The 19175-nt window shown below is 34.5% G+C and overlaps 1 protein-coding gene across 4 annotated transcripts in view; it reads left to right on the forward strand.

The window, feature by feature from the left end:
* Positions 1-19175, forward strand: part of Ipp (inositol polyphosphate 1-phosphatase) — a 30526-nt gene continuing 11351 nt past the window's right edge. Inside the window, exons 1-6 of one of the 4 annotated variants that reach the window (XR_011332148.1) lie at positions 1-123; positions 5762-5975; positions 6673-6807; positions 9045-9189; positions 9682-9850; positions 14336-14429. Coding sequence is in view for 3 of the 4 variants with exons in the window: in XM_069826331.1 (XP_069682432.1) it covers positions 5769-5975; positions 6673-6807; positions 9045-9189; positions 9682-9850; positions 14336-14429 (750 nt within the window). In the remaining variant the exon portion in view is untranslated. The other 3 variants (XM_069826332.1, XM_069826331.1, XM_069826330.1) reach the window with 3 other exon arrangements.

Genomic DNA, 19175 nt, shown 5'->3' on the forward strand with positions numbered 1-19175 from the left:
CAATCAGCTGATTTGCAGCTGATTATCATACCAACTGACAACCGAGGACGTCAAGTGACATCTCGGAAGTAATTTTGAATACAGTAATGTTTTGATCTGAGAGAAGAGTTAGTTAAATTAAACGTAAGTGTATGAGAAATCTTATTATGGTGTTAATATTTTTATTTTAATCAAGCCAAATAAGTCAGTGAGTAACAAAAACATAAAACCCGTATTCACTTGGCGACACAAATACAGGTGTTACAAGCGTATTCCGATGGTAAGCTATAGTAAGCCACTGTAGTAATATAATCAGTGAATAATTTTATTTTCCTGGACCAAAAATACGATATAAATGGAGTAAAAATTACGATTTTTACCGTGAACCAAATTTGTTGTAAAACTACTTAAGTACGTATTACTGTGGTTCACTATAATATCTTCCGAAAATTTAATTACGATAATTATTGAATTGCCATCTACTGGCTAGTTAGTATACTGTCTGTTTATAGGCAAGGCCAACTACATACCATTTTTATTGGTTATTTTACGACGCTTTATCAACTTAGGTTATCTAGCGTCTGAATGAGATGAAGGTAATAATGCCAGCGAAATGAGGCCAGGATCCAGCTCCGAAAGTTACGTACCTAGCATATTTTGCTCTTAATGGGTTGAGGAAAAAACCTCAGCCAGGATTTGAACCCGAGCCCGCTCGTTCCACGGTCTAACATGCTAGCCGTTACGTACTCCACAGCAGTGGACACTACAATCATATTACGAGTACCTATAATAGTTGGTCTTGCTATACCCTGCTGAGTCCTGAGAATGTAGTAGGCCTATTCTATGCCATACTTCAGTGGTTCCGAAACTTTTTTGATCGCAGATTCTTTTCGACTCGAAAAAAAGATTCACAGATCCTCAAATTAATTTAATTTAATCGCTAGATTAATATAGATATAAATTTAATATGCCTCCATATTTATATCCTGTACGTATTTATCGACAATATATCTACAACTACGTACATTACCATGCATAGCCATGGGTTCATAAACATACAGTAGTATTTATAAACTGCGTGTATTTTTTCTTCAGTAATTACATGCATAATAAATAAAAAAAACCCTTCAAATTACTAATGTGAAGAATGGTGTTGTTTCTTCGTCTCACAAATTTCTTTCAAGTTGAGGGAGATAGAAGAAAGTTGAATTCTCTTATCTAATGTGGCATTCAGGCGATGACGGAATTTTGATTTTGTTGCTACATATCGTGAAAATTCTACTTCGCACAGATATTTTGTTAGAAATGGGAGGAGTTTCGCCACTGCATATTTAGAAATTTTCGAATATTCCTGAAGTAGACTACACCAGAATACGATGACAGGAAGATAGCTAAATCTCTGTTTCATCATATTTTCTGGTTTTTGGTTGATTCACCCGTTTTTAAATTAGCAGCACTGGAGTGTGATACATGACAAAGTAGGTTTTTTCCGGGGTTTTCCCTCAACCCAATACGAGCAAATGCGGGTAACTTTCGGTGCTGGACCCCGGACTCATTTCACCGGCATTATCACCTTCATTTCATTCAGACGCTAAATAACCTAGATGTTGATACAGCGTCGTAAAATAACCCAATAAAATAAATACATGACAAAGTGATAGACTAGTTTCTGGATTTGTAGAACTATCATTTTTATTGTTTTTTTTTTTTTTTTTTTTTTTTTAGCCACCGATCCATTGAGACGACACTGTAGGCTATAGTAGACTGTGGTTGTCCAATTGTAACTCGTAAGCGTAAGCAACCCGCATTGCATATTCTTTAAGGTCATTTTTCCTATTTTATATGGAAAGTTATTGACCTTAGCAGAGCATGCTTGACGTGCATATCTCCAGGTACTATAGGCGTTTGGATACCCATGCTGTATAATATGAAAATTAAAATTATTCGTAATATTACATTAATATTATTATGTTCGGAATCAAAGACACGTGGTTATTAACACACAGTTTAACACGAACACCTGCTATTACTGAATGAATAAAAACTGACTTCACAATAAAAGCACAGTCTATACTGTGATAAAAGTAGCAGAAGCAAACGCGTGCACAACAATGGACGAAATTCGTTTCTTTTAAAAAATATGTCAGAATTTATTGCTGACTAAATAACATTGTCAATCAAATTTATTTTACAGTTAAGACATTGTCACCGAGCACATTTACAAAAAACTTATTCTTACACTGTTGGTGTAAAAAACTATAAACAGTCACACACATCAAGCAGATAACAATTAACTATACTTGTTTTTTTTTAAAGATAGGACATGACAGTTAAGCTGCCGAGCTTGGAACTACAGTGCTATGTTGCGAATATGGACTACCACGCTGCCAGCTGATGGAAGCTAGCAATTGACGTTAAGATGGCTGACGTTAAAACATTCATTGACAATTGACGCGAAGGTAAAAGAACAATACAAAAATCGACAGAGAATCAAAGACGAAACGTACCAATGCTATAACATTGTGTGCACAATAAATATCGCCAAGAGAGCTATTAAACACTCGCCACGTGGGAACGGTAAGTTTGGCAACTCAACCATTCAGCGTATTCCGAATCTCACCGGACCGGTGGACAACAATGATGTCACGCTGCAGCGAAATAGAAACAAAACTGCTGGAAGGATCGATGGCTATCATGGCGACTGTATAAGTTGTTGTCTGTGCTATGCTAGCAAAATTTTGCTAAATTTCCGTACTGCCATCTCGTTCAAAGAAAAGAGACCATAAACAATTTATTTCTTGAACCGGTAGTAATAACTGGTCCGTTGACATGTTCGCTCATAACCCATTAACATATTGTTTTTACGTTGTGCTCATTACAAACAATACAGCAGAACTAAAGCAGAACACAACAGTGCACGATGTCATTCGTCTGCTAATTCCCGCCCTATACAAGAACCAATCAGATTCACTGATGGCAGCTGATGGAGACTGCCACCACCTTTGCAAGCTGATGGTACCGGTGCGACACTGGTGGAGCATCAATGACGCCATCGGTGAAATTCGGAACACCGTGATGCCATCAGATTGGTCAGTGCTGAGATTCGGAATACGCTCATTGTTACCATAGCAACAGACCTACCAAGCTATGTGACATTCAGTTGTTTTTCCGATTGCAACGCCCCTGTCATGTCCCATCTTTCAAAAAAACAAGTATAATAACTCGCCACCCTCACCAAGCAGACAAACATGTTAAATAGAATTGGCTATCGTAACTAAAAAAAGAAAGTCGTGTTTTTTACAACAGTTTGAAGGCCAGCACACACAAGGGTGAAATCTGGTCATCTACCCTTGCTGATATACTAACTTTCACAAGTACAATCGCGTGGAGAAAAATGGTAGTATTATGTTATTTATTTCAAAATATATATTATCAACCACGGATCCCGGATAAGTGTTGGCGGACTTTGCGAACCACTGCCATACTTGATATATGATTATGATATAAGATGTATATGTGCAGAGACACGAAGTATAGTATAATATAGGATATCTGCATTTGTGCCCAAACAGTAACCTACAGAATTTTTTCAGCATTTTTCTCATGTCAGTGACTTTTTTAAAGTGCAGAATTTATTATATTGAACTTCAAAAATAAAACAACATTTTGTCTCAGGACTCAGGAGGTTATGAGTAGGATAGATCTGGATCAGAAAGAAGTAATGTACCAGTAACTGACTAAACATAATGATAATTTTGTTGGTTAATGAATCACAACTGATCTTGCTATGCATCAACACAGTACTGACATCTGATTTGTGTTCCGTTATTTCATGAAGAAATGCTACTGAAAGATGGTGTGGTATAACTTTAAACATTCTATCTGGAAAAATAAATAAGCGAATTTTCTTAGGTCGAGGATCAGTGACAGGTTAGGTTTCGATTGTTTTGTCCTGTATTTAATGTATTGTTACCTCTTTCATTAGTGCAGTTTTCGTTTTTATGATAGCATTTGTTCTAAATTTGATACAGTAAGCCACATATCCACGTAGCGAAGCTACCACATGCGTCCTCCTCTCAGGGCAGCCTCGCTTGTTGTTTGCCTCACTGTATTATTCTTCTGGTAGCGACAAAAGAACACAAAGCAGAGAGAGTCAGTTTAGGCTTTTTGTATGACTTGCACATTATATGCCTTTTTAGTATACAGATACACAAATAGAGGTGGAAAATCAAGTGTTATTCATTATAAATGAAAACTTTAGGTACTCTTTTATATCTACATGCTTTGACCGATATTTGACTTAACCTTCAACCAGGACAAGCAAAAAAAAATTGTTAGTGGTACATTAAAATATGGACAAACCATCCTCTTCTCTGGATTCATCCCCTTATTTCCTAGCCTACTTAAAAACAGTAATATTTGGTTATGAGATAAGCTACTATCGATAAAGGTGTTTTTTTGTTTGTTTGTTTTTCGTTACGAGAAAATGGTAAAAGAAAATCTGAGATCTTCTAATCAACATGTAATTTGATTTTTTTTAGGACACACAATACGATTATGAAATTGATTCTTCTGTTCCCCCCCCCCTCTTTTAACCCCTAGGAAGGTGTGTAGGGATCAAAGAGTAGAAAATCGAATGTCCCCCCCATAAATGAAATTTTATATTTTATAAATTATATTAAATTTATTGCCGTTACATGAACAATAGAAATGCTAGCAGTTGACTGTAATGAAAGATTAATTGGGACTGCATAATATTTTTGTTATATTTTCCATAGAAATAATGAAATAACAAATCGAATTTTATTTTGAAAACTCACTTGTGGAGCCATAACTAACAATTTCTCGGACCATAGTTTAAGAATTGCTGTTATAGTACAGTATAATAATTAATTGATGACATTTGGTTGCTATGTGTAATATTTTCATATCTGTTTCCATGTTATTGTACTTATGGTTAGTGTGATGGTTTGTTCTGCATAATTTGATTTATTTTATGAATGTTGTATTGCTTTAATATGTTCGTTTTATCCTGTTAGAAATGATCTGCCTGTTTGTCCTATATACAACTTGGAACAGTTATTGCATTAATTGATTTTGTATACACTTGTTAGATCGTATTAATTTGTTTATTTCTGTCCTTGTTTAGAGTTTTTGTATTGTGTTCGTGTTTTGTAGGCTATTGTAGCCTATATTCTTTTCTTTCTGTATTTGTGTATTGTTACTGATTTGCTTATTATGTTTCAGTTTGCTGTTTTTAACTGTTGAGTTAATTAGCTGTATATGGATTATATTCATTTTCTTGGGCTATATATTTTATAATGTTTAGTTCATCATTGCGATCGTTATGTTCCATTGGTAGGTGTATTTATTTGTCTGTGTCCCATTGATCGGAATGCTGTGTTTTGTATGAGGTGATATCTATATTGTTATTATTCATTGGTTTTTGTGTATTTTGAATTTATGATTAGGCTATTATCACTTCATCAGCTTTTGTTATTGTAATATCTAAAAAATTAATTGATCGACTGTTTTCTGTTTCAAATACATAGGCCTACTTTAATTTGTATGTATTTTGTTTATGGACTGATAGAATTTTTCTTTTGTTCTATTCCTGTTGCTGCTACTGCTGCATATTGGCAGATGACTTTTGAGTGACTAACTTACCGTAGATACCTACTTGTAGTAAATGGTGCATAACAAACTCATAAAATATAGGAACGACCTTGCTTTAAATACAATTTTAGTATAAATTATCTCAGCACTGTTTGATGTTTGACAGTATAGCTATGGGCACCCGATTTCTCGAATCACTTCTGAGGACGTCAGAAAAAGCTGCAAATATTGCAAGAGTGATACGACAGGATGAACATCTCTTCAAATTATTAGTTCAAGAGAAGAAAGGTTCGGAGAAGAATCCGAGATTTGTACAAGACTTCAAAACATTGGCTGATGTTTTAATACAAGAGACTATAAAGCATGACATAGGAAAACAGGTAAGCTTACTCCAAAATTAAGATCATTTTGTAAGAGATAAATAAATATGGCATGCGTGCCATAATAAGGCGATTATGAACGATATTCGTTATAGTAACAACCTGTTTATAATGCTAGAATGGCATAAACTAAATTTATCACATGTAATGCTCATAACCAGAACAATAATGGTATTACTGTTTTCGTTTACATTGAGAATGAATATTATTATACAGTATTATCAGATAAACAGTATGGAAGCAACATAGACACAGAAATAACACTTAAGTTTACAAAACAGTGTTGTTACATTCTGGTACCACAGTCTAGTATATACAGTCACGAAGTGCAATATGTAGTAAATATGCATCCATAGATAGTTACTAACCACTAGGATCGCTACTATCGCCTCATTACAGACAATGCGAAATAGTACCTGCACAGCCTATTGTTCCTAGTACCTTCATAAACTCAAGCTTCGTGACTGTATATACTAGACTGTGCTGATACTGTGGAATTACCTATTGTCCTCCTTTTGAATAAAATGTCCTTTTTTCGTCATTTTGTCCTCCAGAGATATTTTCACATCTAATCCCCCTGATCGTGGATGCTGGAGGTATATATTTGTATAGAAATATTAAAATCAATTTTGTTGCAGCATCACTTCGTGTGATGAGAAAATAAAAGAATTGTTGACCGTGTTGGGGACTGTTACAGTTTCCTGCCATCTCTGGTCACATTCTCGGCGAAGAGAGCAACACCTTCAGCAACACACTAGGAGACACAATCACAGTGGAAGTGCAGGCCAGCCAGGCAGCCACTGCTGCCCTCCTCAGCACGGTTTGTAGAAGTGTAATTTCATACTTTTATTAACACACTTCGTATGCATGCTGAATGCTGAATGTTAATCTAATATTAGAGGCGTTTAACTGAATGATTAAAACAATGGTTTTCACGCCAGACATTGGTTTCGAATTGGAAATTTTTTTTGGTCAGTTTATTTTCTTTAGCACATTGAAGTCTCTGTGACTGTGATTCTGATTACAATAGGTGTTGGAAAGCTCTTGTTCTGATGATGTCATTCACTGTAAATGCATATTTAAATCATTTTGAAAATATGATTATCCATTGTAAGATTTCACATACCAGGAAAACAACTATACATTTTTTTTTTCGAAAGAATTAAGTACATACCGTTATTGTAAATGCCTTTGACATATTACATATAGGGGTACCACTACTGTCAATGAAGTTTGTAATTTAATAAGAATATGATAATAGATAGTCTACTGTATATAAGCCAAAATTGGACTACCCGCCTAACATGCATTCCTTGTAAATATGTGATTTACACACGGTTCTGTTATTTATTATTATTATATTATTATTATTATTATTTACTTACTTACTTACTTACAAATGGCTTTTAAGGAACCCGAAGGTTCATTGCCGCCCTCACATAAACCTGCCATCGGTCCCTATCCTGAGCAAGATTAATCCAGTCTCCATCATCATATCCCACCTCCTTCAAATCCATTTTAATATTATCCTCCCATCTACGTCTCGGCCTCCCCAAACATCTTTTTCCCTCCGGTCTCCCAACTAACATTCTATATGCATTTCTGGATTCGCCCATACGTGCTACATGCCCTGCCCATCTCAAACGTCTGGATTTAATGTTCCTAGTTATGTCAGGTGAAGAATACAATGCTTGCAGTTCTGTGTTGTGTAACTTTCTCCTTTCTCCTGTAACTTCATCCCTCTTAGCCCCAAATATTTTCCTAAACACCTTATTCTCAAACACCCTTAACCTAAGTTCCTCTCTCAGAGTGAGAGTCCAAGTTTCACAACCGTACAGAACAACCGGTAATATAACTGTTTTATAAATTCTAACTTTCAGATTTTTTGACAGCAGACTAGATGATAAAAGCTTCTCAACCGAATAATAACACGCATTTCCCATATTTATTCTGCGTTTAATTTCCTCCCGAGTGTCATTTATATTTGTTACTGTTGTTCCAAGATATTTGAATTTTTCCACCCCTTCGAAGGATAAATCTCCAATTTTTATATTTCCATTTCGTACAATATTCTGGTCACGAGACATAATCATATACTTTGTCTTTTCGGGATTTACTTCCAAACCGATCGCTTTACTTGCTTCAAGTAAAATTTCCATGTTTTCCCTAATCGTTTGTGGATTTTCTCCTAACATATTCACGTCATTCGCATAGACAAGAAGCTGATGTAACCCTGCCTGTTATCCTGAACTTTCCTAATGGCATATTATTATTATTATTATTATTATTATTATTATTATTATTATTATTATTATTATTTTATGGACTGAAGCTATCTCTGTGGATTTCTGTTGAATTTACGAAATTCATTCTATCTGTAAAATTACATGAAGTCTGTTACAGCAAGACTGTTATTTGAATGAGTAGTGTCTACTTTCCGTGCTGGAAACTGAGATTCAAGTTCGAGTAAACCTAAGTAGAATTTGTAGCAGATAAAGGTGTTATTGAAGCAGTTTCTCTGGAGATACTGTTGCACCTGCCATAATTTTCATAATTTCTGTCACTAGTGCAGAAATCAGTAGGAAACTATTGCACTATACCTTCTTCCCTGGAGATCAACTCAATAAAATATGTACAGTGAACATTCCATGAAGTAAATAGTCTTAGGAAGGCCTGGTAGATAATGTTAATGCATGAGTCTTCAGGTTTGATATGTACAGTAACTTGAGATGGTACTAGTATGCATGCAGATTCAGAATTCTGGAAGATAGATTGTGCGAGATTTTTGGAATTATTAGATGTTAAAATATGCAACTTGTCAGAAATATATTTGACCCATCATCAGGGAAAACAAGAAAAGGGGAACATACCAAGGACAGAGTCAGCAGATGTTTTTTTTTCTGTTGCAGAGCCAATAAGTTGCTCTGGAACGTTGGATATTTCTGCATTTATGACAGTAAAGGAAAAAAAACCTCGCATTATGTAGAATACATACTTAACTACAGACAATTTTTAAATTTCAAATATCAGTTTGTTAATAATAAAATTATATGGTACATTTTTGGGTAGGTTCTATGTGGTGATATTCAAGCAGCAAATGTATTGGCAGCAGAAGTCCATAAAGACATTAGTGTTGAAGAATTGGATTTGGAAGACAGTCTCCCATTGTTAGATTTACCTCTGGAGCAATATGGAATGTGGATTGATCCAATTGGTAAGATATTCTTACAGTAATTATACAGTTAACATTTTCATCTTGTACTTCCATTTCTTGATTCATTATCATACTCCATTGTCACCATCAGACTTCATGAACTGAACTCATTGGCTCACTCTGCCCTAATATTTATAAGAATTTTGAACAAGCAAACTAGACATTCACAAGTAGTGGGACTTGCTGACCAAGATGTAAGACCACTTCTTACATTACCATTTGCACACGTAACTATAATGCAATACAGATTATACAGCTTTTGTAACAATATTTGGTCAGAATATTTAAGCTATGTTTCTATTAGATTAGTGGAAAATGTCGTCACTATTTTAATTCATTATAATGAAATGTGATTGACAAAACTTGTATTAAAAGAAAAATTTGATATTTTTCATATATGCAGTGTAGGTGATGCTCAATCTGTAAATGGAAACTTTAAAATGTTTTTTCCTGTACAGTACATGAAATATGATTATGATTTTTCCTTTTCAGACTCAACTGCAGAGTACATCAGTGGAGAGGAATTAAAGTCTTCTCAAGGAGATATTTACCAGAGTGGACTACAATGTGTGACAGTGTTGATTGGAGTATTTGATAGAATATCAGGTCAACCCATTCTAGGAGTTGTGAACCAACCATTTCATATTCAGCATGACTCCAAGTAAGGTCAACAAATATTCTGTCAGTGAAATTATTGTTATATAGGTGTTGTTGGCAGTTAAAATGATGATAATGACAGAGAGGACACTGGCATCATTAGCCATTAATTGCACTCTTCAACACACATTCTTGCATCTGACCTAATATACAGTAAAACCTCCCTAAAACGAAATGCGATCATTCCAGAATTTTTTTTCCCTTTTCACAGGTTTTTGTTTTACAAAGGGTTCAGTTTTGGCAAAACTAAGAATAGACTACTGCAATATGCTCACTGTAGAAAGAACACAGTGAAGAAATAAAAGTTACTACTGTACATTCAAAGTGAATTTTATTTTCATAATTATTAACTTACGTAATTGAAGCCTCTCTCTCTCTCCCTCTCTCTGCGCCCTAGTTTCTTGGCCCCCACATTTCTTTCAAAGTGCATTGCCGCGACTTTTTTTGAAGGGAACGTTGTAGGATTTCCTTCGCGTCCTGCATCAATTCAGAGTGTAAATTGCGCCCTGATCCATCGGTTGTGTAACTGAAGTTGTGTTTGATGAAAAATAGATTAACTTTACATTACACAAATTAATCTTAGGATGGCAGGTAACATTGTCTATAAACAGTATGACCTAACAACCTTGACGTTTCATTGCTTCATTAAAATTATGAAGCCACTCTTCCATGATAGAACTGGTCATCTAGGTTTTTTTTATTAAATCGCACAATTTTACTTGTTGGCAATGTTATTTAACACAGTATTGGCATATCAACACAAAACTCAGAATAAATAAACGGAAATGTGAAACTAAATTGACACTACACTACAATTATTCACAGTTTTATTCTACTGGCACTGTCCTTTATCACTGTAGTGGCTTGTTAGCACATAACTGAAAATAAATAAAATAAAATGCAAGAGGATTTGAAGACATAAGGGTACAGGTCAGTAACCTGCCCCAGTTCTTGACAATAAGCACAGAATAGTGACATGGTTAGAAAAGCTTCACCTCCACCCCCTGACAAGGAATAGCGAAAGTCTTCCAGATCATTGCATGTACAGTCACACAAAAAAATTATGCCATGCTTCGTACAGTATTATCGCAAAATTAAAAGTGGTTTGAAAGAATTTAGCAACAGTTACGCTTAAAATTATCCGTTTTAGTCAGGTTTTTTACCTAAATGGTGCCCAAATATTATTCCGTTTTTGCATTAGGCAGTTTTCTGTTTTAAAATATTATTTTATGTAGGAAATCATTCCGTTCCCAAATTTATTTTTTGTTTGTGCAGGTTTCCTTTTTATAGAGGGTACATTTTAGCAAGGTTTTACTGTACATTAATTTCTGTATATTTTTGTGCCCTATGGGGGAGCGTGTAACCCCTAGAGGACGCGTCTTTAAGTGAATTTGATGGCATATTGCTTATGACAATCCTTGTCGTTCATACCCCATGACTCCAATAATATCCTAAATCCTAATATTGAACGTATAATGACGCTCATATTAGAACAACAGTGTAATATATTGAACATACATTTGGTGTCTGGAAAAGGAGTTTTCACTGTTTTTATTTATCTATGGGCCTAGGAATTAAATTGAATAATGATCAATAACAAATACATAAAATGTAAATTAGACTGTTATAGCATCTAGAGGATATTTGTGAACCTTGATCTACCAATCAATAACAAGGATTCAACATGTATTTTTAATAATTCTGAAGACAAAAATGTCACGACAAATACAGAGTTATTATTTACAGCTTTTCTTGTCCAGCACAGTCTGTGTCTAGCCTGGAGTGACCATGCTGCACATTTATTCAAGAAAATGTTTCCGAATTTGAAAATACCAGTAGCCTATAAATATGATTGTACCAGAACAAAAACTGAAACAATAATTAGGAGTTTAGCTAGAACAATAGAAGAAAAAGTTACTGAAATAATGAAATCTCAACCATTCTCAATTGCGACAGTTGTGTCATACTTCGATATGGAAACTGGTCAACAATCAACAATCATTCTGACTATTCAGGAACCACGTGACTATACAGGGGAAATAATTTATAAACTTCGGATGGTGAACTGAATAAGAGGAAAATTCCATGGGGTAGTTGTGTTGATTTTGTATGTGAAAATACGACTGGTGTTTCCAAAGATGTGAGTTCATTTGTTTGTAAAGAAAATCCAAACATTCAGGTGCAAGATTGCGCCTGTCATTTTGTGCACTTAACTGCTCAAAAGGGCAGTATTGCCTAGAAATGTCATTATTGAGCAGCGGCAGCCTCTGAAAATTTTCTGTGAAACAAGACAAACTCATAATTTCAGAGAGTTAAGGAACAGTTTGAAAACCTATCTACCAAGCTATCTTTTTTTTTTTGTCAGTTCTGTTCTTCCACTTTTCAATATTCTAAATGTATTCTTGCAACACATCATCAACTTTATTTCAATTAAATAGTTTTTCACTGATATAATTCATCATCATCATCATCATCCTTCACGAATTAGGCCTCTGTAGACCTGTTTCGGCCCCATCTAGCAGTCTTCTTAACGGTCTTCCTGGTCGACGATGTCCTCTAGGTTTATATTGCATCATAATTTTTGGGATTCTTGAATTTTCCATTCTTCTTACATGATCTAGCCAATTGAATTTGTATCTGGTGATTTTTTCTTCTACTGACTCTACTTCTAATTGTTCTAAAATTTCTTCATTCCTTTTTCGGTCTAAAAGAGTATATCCTGCTGTTCTCCTGAAAAATTTCATTTCCGTTGCTTTGATTCTGTTCATGTCTTTTTTCTTTAATGTCCAAATCTCGCTTCCGTATAGAAGGGTGGGTAATGCTAGTGTATTATATATTTTTATTCTTGTAGATTTTTGTACTAATTTAGCTTTTAATGTATTGTTTATTATTCCTAGAATTTGTGTAAATTTGGTAATTTTCTTGTTCACATCTTTTTCATTTTGATAAGATATTTCACAACCCAGATAATTGAAATTTTGCACTTGTTCGAGGCATTGGTTATTGTGTATTATCTTACTTCTCACTGGGTCTTGTCCTAAAAATGCCATTACTTTTGATTTTTGTGCTGAAATTTCCATCCCAAAATCTTTTAATATTTCATTTAATGTATACAATCCTCTTTGTAAATTATCCTCTGAATTGGAAATTATGACTTGATCATCGGCATAGAGTAAGGTATTTAATGTTAGAGCACTGGTTATTTTGATTCCTGATGTGTAGATTTGGTTCCATTTTAAAATAATTTCATTTATATAAATATTAAATAAAGTTGGTGATAGTGGACAACCTTGTCGAACTCCATTATTAACTAATTTTCTTTCGGATATACAGTTATTTATTTTGACACTTATTTTGCTGTCCGTGTAGATTTCTATTATATTTTGGAATAGCAAATTTGGAATATTTTTTTCTTGTAATATGTCGAATAAAAGGTCTCTTCGGACTTTATTAAAAGCTTTCACAAAATCAATAAAAGCTATATGGGTTTCTAAATTAAATTCTCTTCTTTTTTCCAACAATAGTTTGATACTAAATAATGGATCTACACATGATCTTCCTTTTCTAAAGCCATTTTGACACTCCAGAAGGAAAGTTTCAGCATGTTTTTTTAATTTTTCATTTAAAATCCTACTAAATATCTTATAACATGTGTTGAGGATACTAATCCCTCTATAGTTTTCAACATTCTGTTTATCTCCTGTTTTATATATGGGAATAATTACACTATTTTTCCATTCTTCCGGTAAAGTGGCAGTCAGATATATTCTGTTGATGATATAATTACCCTTTGCAAAAGCATTCTCAGTTCCAGAATCTGAAAAAAAAAAAAAAAAAAAATGTTTGGTATGTTTGAATCTATAATAGTCGTATATAATCGAAGTTTTCCTGTGCAAATCCTCCTTCCACCTTTGTTCCATTACTGTTTTACTCTTCTTGAAAGTTGGCTTCTTCGAAATTATTGGATGGGATACATTCCAACCAAGAGCAATGCTGGTGATGACAATGATGCCGACAAAAGACGTTATTAATGATGATTTCGTATGCTTACTTCATTGACCTTATTGTCTTTATTCCAAATGATCCAACATGGCACCATTTATAAGGCAACTAGGCTAGGAGATAATGGAGTAGTGTGCCCAGTTCCTTTCCCCCTCCATTGTATACATCACCAATTAGCTACCGGTACATATTACACTAATTAGACTTTAGATGTATACAAACAATAATTGTTCTTCCTGACATATATCGTCAAGTGAGATGTACTGCCTGATAATGGATGAACATATAAGCCAGACTCGCAATCAGAGGAATGGTCATAGTTATTGTTTCGTTGTTGATGATGACGGGTTTTAACTTTTTACTTACATTACTATTATCATCACCACTGTAACCATTATTAATATTTTAATTTTATAATTTAAAGTGGCATTACTGGTTGGTTGTCTGTAGCTGGCTAAGCTTTACATCCACGTTTTTATTTTTTCAGATGGACTGGGAAGTGCCAATGGGGTGTTAGTTTCAGAGACATATCGAAATTCTCATCATCATTACACAAACCATTAGAACATGGTAAAGAAAAGGTGAGTTTGAAGTTTTGAAATCCAAAATTTCAATGAGTTAAACGTTTTTACATTCTCAACATCTAACATTCCACAAGAAATGAATAAAGCGGTAGAAGATTTAGTCCTGTGGTTTGAGGAAAATGTAAAGACTGTAAATGCACAACAATTAGAAAACAGTATTATGTTCTATTTGCTAAATCTAACTCCTGTATGAGTAAGACTCGTGTTCGGAGAGAAAATTGAGCATATAGTACATAGCTTAATAAATTATTACAAAGACAGAAAGGTAATATATTTAAAATGAAAATAACCCAAACATTGTATTTAGTAAGAATTTAGTATCAGTAACAAGTCAAAGTTTTGTAGATTAACTTGATAATAAAATATAGTAAACTGAGAATGAAATAAATTATAATCGTGTATCTCCAAATCACAAGATATATATTCTTTTAATTATGGTTTATTTAACGACTCTTGCAACTGCCGAGGTTATATCAGCATCGCTGTTGTGTCGGAATTTTGTTCCGCGTAAGTTCTTTTACATGCCAGTAAATCTACTGACATGAGCCTGTCGCATTTAAGCACACTTAAATGCCATTGGACTGGCCCGGGATCGAACCTGCAATCTCGGGCACAGAAGGCCAGCACTATACCGACTATGCTACCCAGGCCGACCACAAGATATTGTTTAATATATATATAAATATATATATATATATATATATATATATATATATATATATATATATACAGTGAAACTTGTCTAAAGCGGCCATCTGAAGTTACCTTGTAAAATGGCTGTTTTATCAGGTGGCCGCTGGATTAAGGTTTTGGTTTTTTTATGAATCAGCATGAAAATACTGAATTTCACTGACTTTTTAGGACTGTACGCATACAACAGTCATGCATATTAATGTCAGCCTCTTCCATTCTTGCAACTAGCCTTTTCAAAACTCGCTTGCAATACCTCAATTTAAATGACTGGATAATACCTTGATCAAGGGACTGGAGGTGTGATGTATTTAGGGGAAGAAACACCAATTTCACGGATCATATTGCGATTTTGTCGTTTAATCTTAGAATTGAAATCGCATAGCTAATTCTCAAACAATGATGATGTCATCCAAGCTTTATTGTTGGCAGTCCACTTCACCTCCAATAAGCCCATGTCAACATTTTTCAAACATCTCGGTTTTAATGATTTAACTATCATTAAGAGTGGTTCTTTTTCTCCTGCAGCATTAAAACAAAAGAGCAGAGTTATTCTGTCTTTTGCCAAATTCCCCCCGTTACAATCTTTTTTCTTAAAACTTAAGTTTTGTTAGATAGGGCCCTGAAGAAAAACCTGTTTCGTCAACATTGTAAATGTCTCTGAGTTGATATTCCGCAAGAATTGAAGGAGTCTATTTTTTCCATTCTTCAATAACATTGGTTGCAATGTCACCTCCTTCACCAGACACAGAACGAAATGCAATGTTATGCCGTTTTCTAAAGCACTCTAACCACCCATTACTAGCAACAAAATTCCTTACACTGAGTTCTTTGGCAATTTCAAGAGCTTTCTCTTGAATCATAAGCCCACTTACAACAATACACTTGAACCATTCGCAAACGAAATCATTCACATTACTAAACACAGATTCTCTCTTCCTCCCATTCTTCTAATATTTCATCTTTATTCTTAATTATACCGTTTATTTATGTCCTTCCACATTTGAATATTTCTGCAATTTTTCTCGCAGATATTCCCTTCTCACTTTCTTCAATAATTTTTCGTCTCACCTTTAAACTTAACACCACTCTAAATTTACTGTTAGACATGATTTCTCTCTCAAACTAACTTCACATTTCCTCTGAATTAAGTGAATGAGAAAAAGGAAAATTCGTAAAAGCTGATCCATATAGAGAAAGATAGAATGAGGAAAATAAAATTTAAAAAAATTCGAATGGTTAACTACCTAAAACATACTGTGACATTTTCGATAGAAAATGTCCGTGTTTCAATCCTTAAAAACGAGTAAGAATTTATAGCTGTGCAGGGTCGGAGTGGAAAGTGACAAAAGAGTCATAAAACAGTAACCAACTAACCCCAAAAATATGGAGGGTGTACTGTTGTACACTTAGTTATTGCTTCCTGTCCTCTAACCATCGAAAAAATAGGTCAGACAGTATCCGTGAAAAGATTTTTTGTTGGACAGTGACCGTTATATTCAGGTTCCAATCCAAATAGACCCCGGCAGCTGGCCAGCGCATGAGGTGGCCGCTAAATAAAGACAGAATTTGTATTGATCTTATGGAAAATCCAATTGGTTCCAGAGAAAATTGGCCTTTTGGCCAGGTGGCCGTTTAAATGAAGTGACTGTAAAGGCAGGTTTCACTGTGTGTGTGTGTGTGTGTGTGTGTGTGTGTGTGTGTGTGTGTGCGTGTGCGTGCGCGTGTGCGTGCGCGTGCGCGTGCGCGTGCGCGTTTTTTTTTTAATTATACTGTATGCTCCGTTACATAGTAACACTACATACAATTCTTTAACTACTTTAAACTCTTTGAATTACAATTTGGATTAGGATTACGTATTAACTATTTGGATTACAATTATCATTACAATTCCTCTAGTTATAATAAGAACCAATATTGTCATTTTGCCTTAAAGTTTGTCAAAGTCGATTCTGGTAACAAATGTTATAAATTATTTCAAGTAGACCTTGACGAGGTCACAGTTACTTATCGGCCACTGACCTCCTTTTAGTCTAGTGTTTAGTTTTAATGCATCCCTTTCACTGTTGAGTAAGGAACACTCATATATCAAATGATCCACTGTCTGTTCTTGTTGACCGCACTTGCACCTTGCACTTTCAGCAATCTTGAATCTGCAATAGTAATCCCTAGTCTTACCGTGACCGGATAGGATGGCTGTTATTTGGCCGTTAAGTGGGATCCTCTGTGTGTGTGTGTGTGTGTTTTTTTATACTAATTTCAATTACGTATTCTAAATCTCTCTTTCATTTTTAATTTGAATTCATACATGTTATAAACCTTGTATTCCCTACCTTAGTGCCAAGTAACATCCCTCTCTTCAATTGGTCAATGGTAGGTTTACTTTTTGATACTCAGGCTCTTTATCAAAATTAACATACAATTTTTTAAAACAATTATCAATACCGGTACCTTCTTTTGAAATTAAAAAAATCATCACCCAAATTTTTACATTCCCTGCACATTATACAATTTCCTTTATACCACTCAGAAGGTCTTAACTAAAGATATGCCATATGCTAATTTTAACTAAAATCTTTTATTTATAAATGTAAATTTAAGGTTATCTTGTAAGATTTTATATTGTAATTGATACTGTGCTTAATAATTACAATTTATTTTTACAACAATATTCATCTTTCATCGTCAAATTCTATCAAGAATTAGGCCTTCTGGCCTGTTCTGCCTCGGGTGAGCTGATCTTTCCATCGCTTTTTCAGTCTTCCAAGGTCTCTCTTCCTGTTAGGTTATTCATCTTTAATTCTTTATATTATTGCTATTAATTTCCGGATCCTCGTCATCCTTAATTAAGGCCGCATGATTTATTTTTCTTTAAATCTCTCTCTCTAATTTATATATATTTCAAAATCATATTATACATTTTTGGTCCATGAGGTTCTGACTGATATGTATATCTATTATCAGGCAGTACATCTCACTTGAGGGTGTGTGCAAGAGGAAGAACAATTGTTTGTATGCATCTGAAGTCTGATTAGTGAAATATGTAGCTAATAGGCGATATATGCATTGGAGGGGGAAAGGAACTGACCACCCTATTCCATTATCTCGTGGCCTAGTTGTCTCATGGGTGATGCCTTATTGGTGTTACTTATTAAGTTCAAACCTGTCTTCAGACAGTTGACTAAACGACAATAAAATTAAGGCCGTATTTTTTGCCAGCAGTTGTGATGCATTTTTCCTCTTCTTGTAAGGTTTATTTTATTTTATTTTCTTGTGGAAGAAAGTTAAAATATTAAAATATTCCAATTGCATTTAGTTTTTGAGATCGCAATACAGTCGTGGCTGGTGGTCAAAATAATGAGTGTGCTACAATCTTTATATCGGCCTACTGTATACACTTATATGCATTTATCTTAATTTGAGACTCTCCTAGTGACGAAATATAGAGTTCTTTCCTACTGCAGAACTTGTCAATTACCCTGGTGTTAAACATTAAATCCCTCCATCCTGGACATCATACTCTTTTCTATTGACAGTATTGCAAGAGCAGTGAGGCAATCCTGGGACATAGTGTTCCTTAAAAACGTTTTTATGTGTTTCAAGCAAGAAAAACATCTTTCTGGCTCAGCAGTGGTCATTGGTATTGTAACCAAAATATTTAACAACTTCGTTACTTCACAGAATGGATCCCGTGAATTGTTGGAGGTTATGTTTTGTAACAATTGAACAGCCATCTATATTTCGGAAGTCGAATCTTCCGTATAGAACTCCAAGTTGTGTCTTTAACATTCTTTTGTTCAGTACAGTATAGCTGTTGACAGCAACTTCAAATTCGCGTTCAGGAAAATTATGCAAAAAATTGTCAAAAAATTCGCTGTTTAACAATTTTGTTGCGTCTAGGTAGCTCAAAGATTGGAAATGAGTAGTTTCCTGAATTATACGGTTACATACCTCCTTGGCATCAATTTTCTGGGATTCAATTTTCCGTCTCTTGCCGATTGATTCAGGAGGTACCTCAAAAAACTGTTAGATGGCAGCAGCAGTCGAACATTT

This window comes from Periplaneta americana, chromosome 5 (assembly GCF_040183065.1).
Source record: "Periplaneta americana isolate PAMFEO1 chromosome 5, P.americana_PAMFEO1_priV1, whole genome shotgun sequence".
Lineage (NCBI taxonomy): Eukaryota > Metazoa > Arthropoda > Insecta > Blattodea > Blattidae > Periplaneta > Periplaneta americana.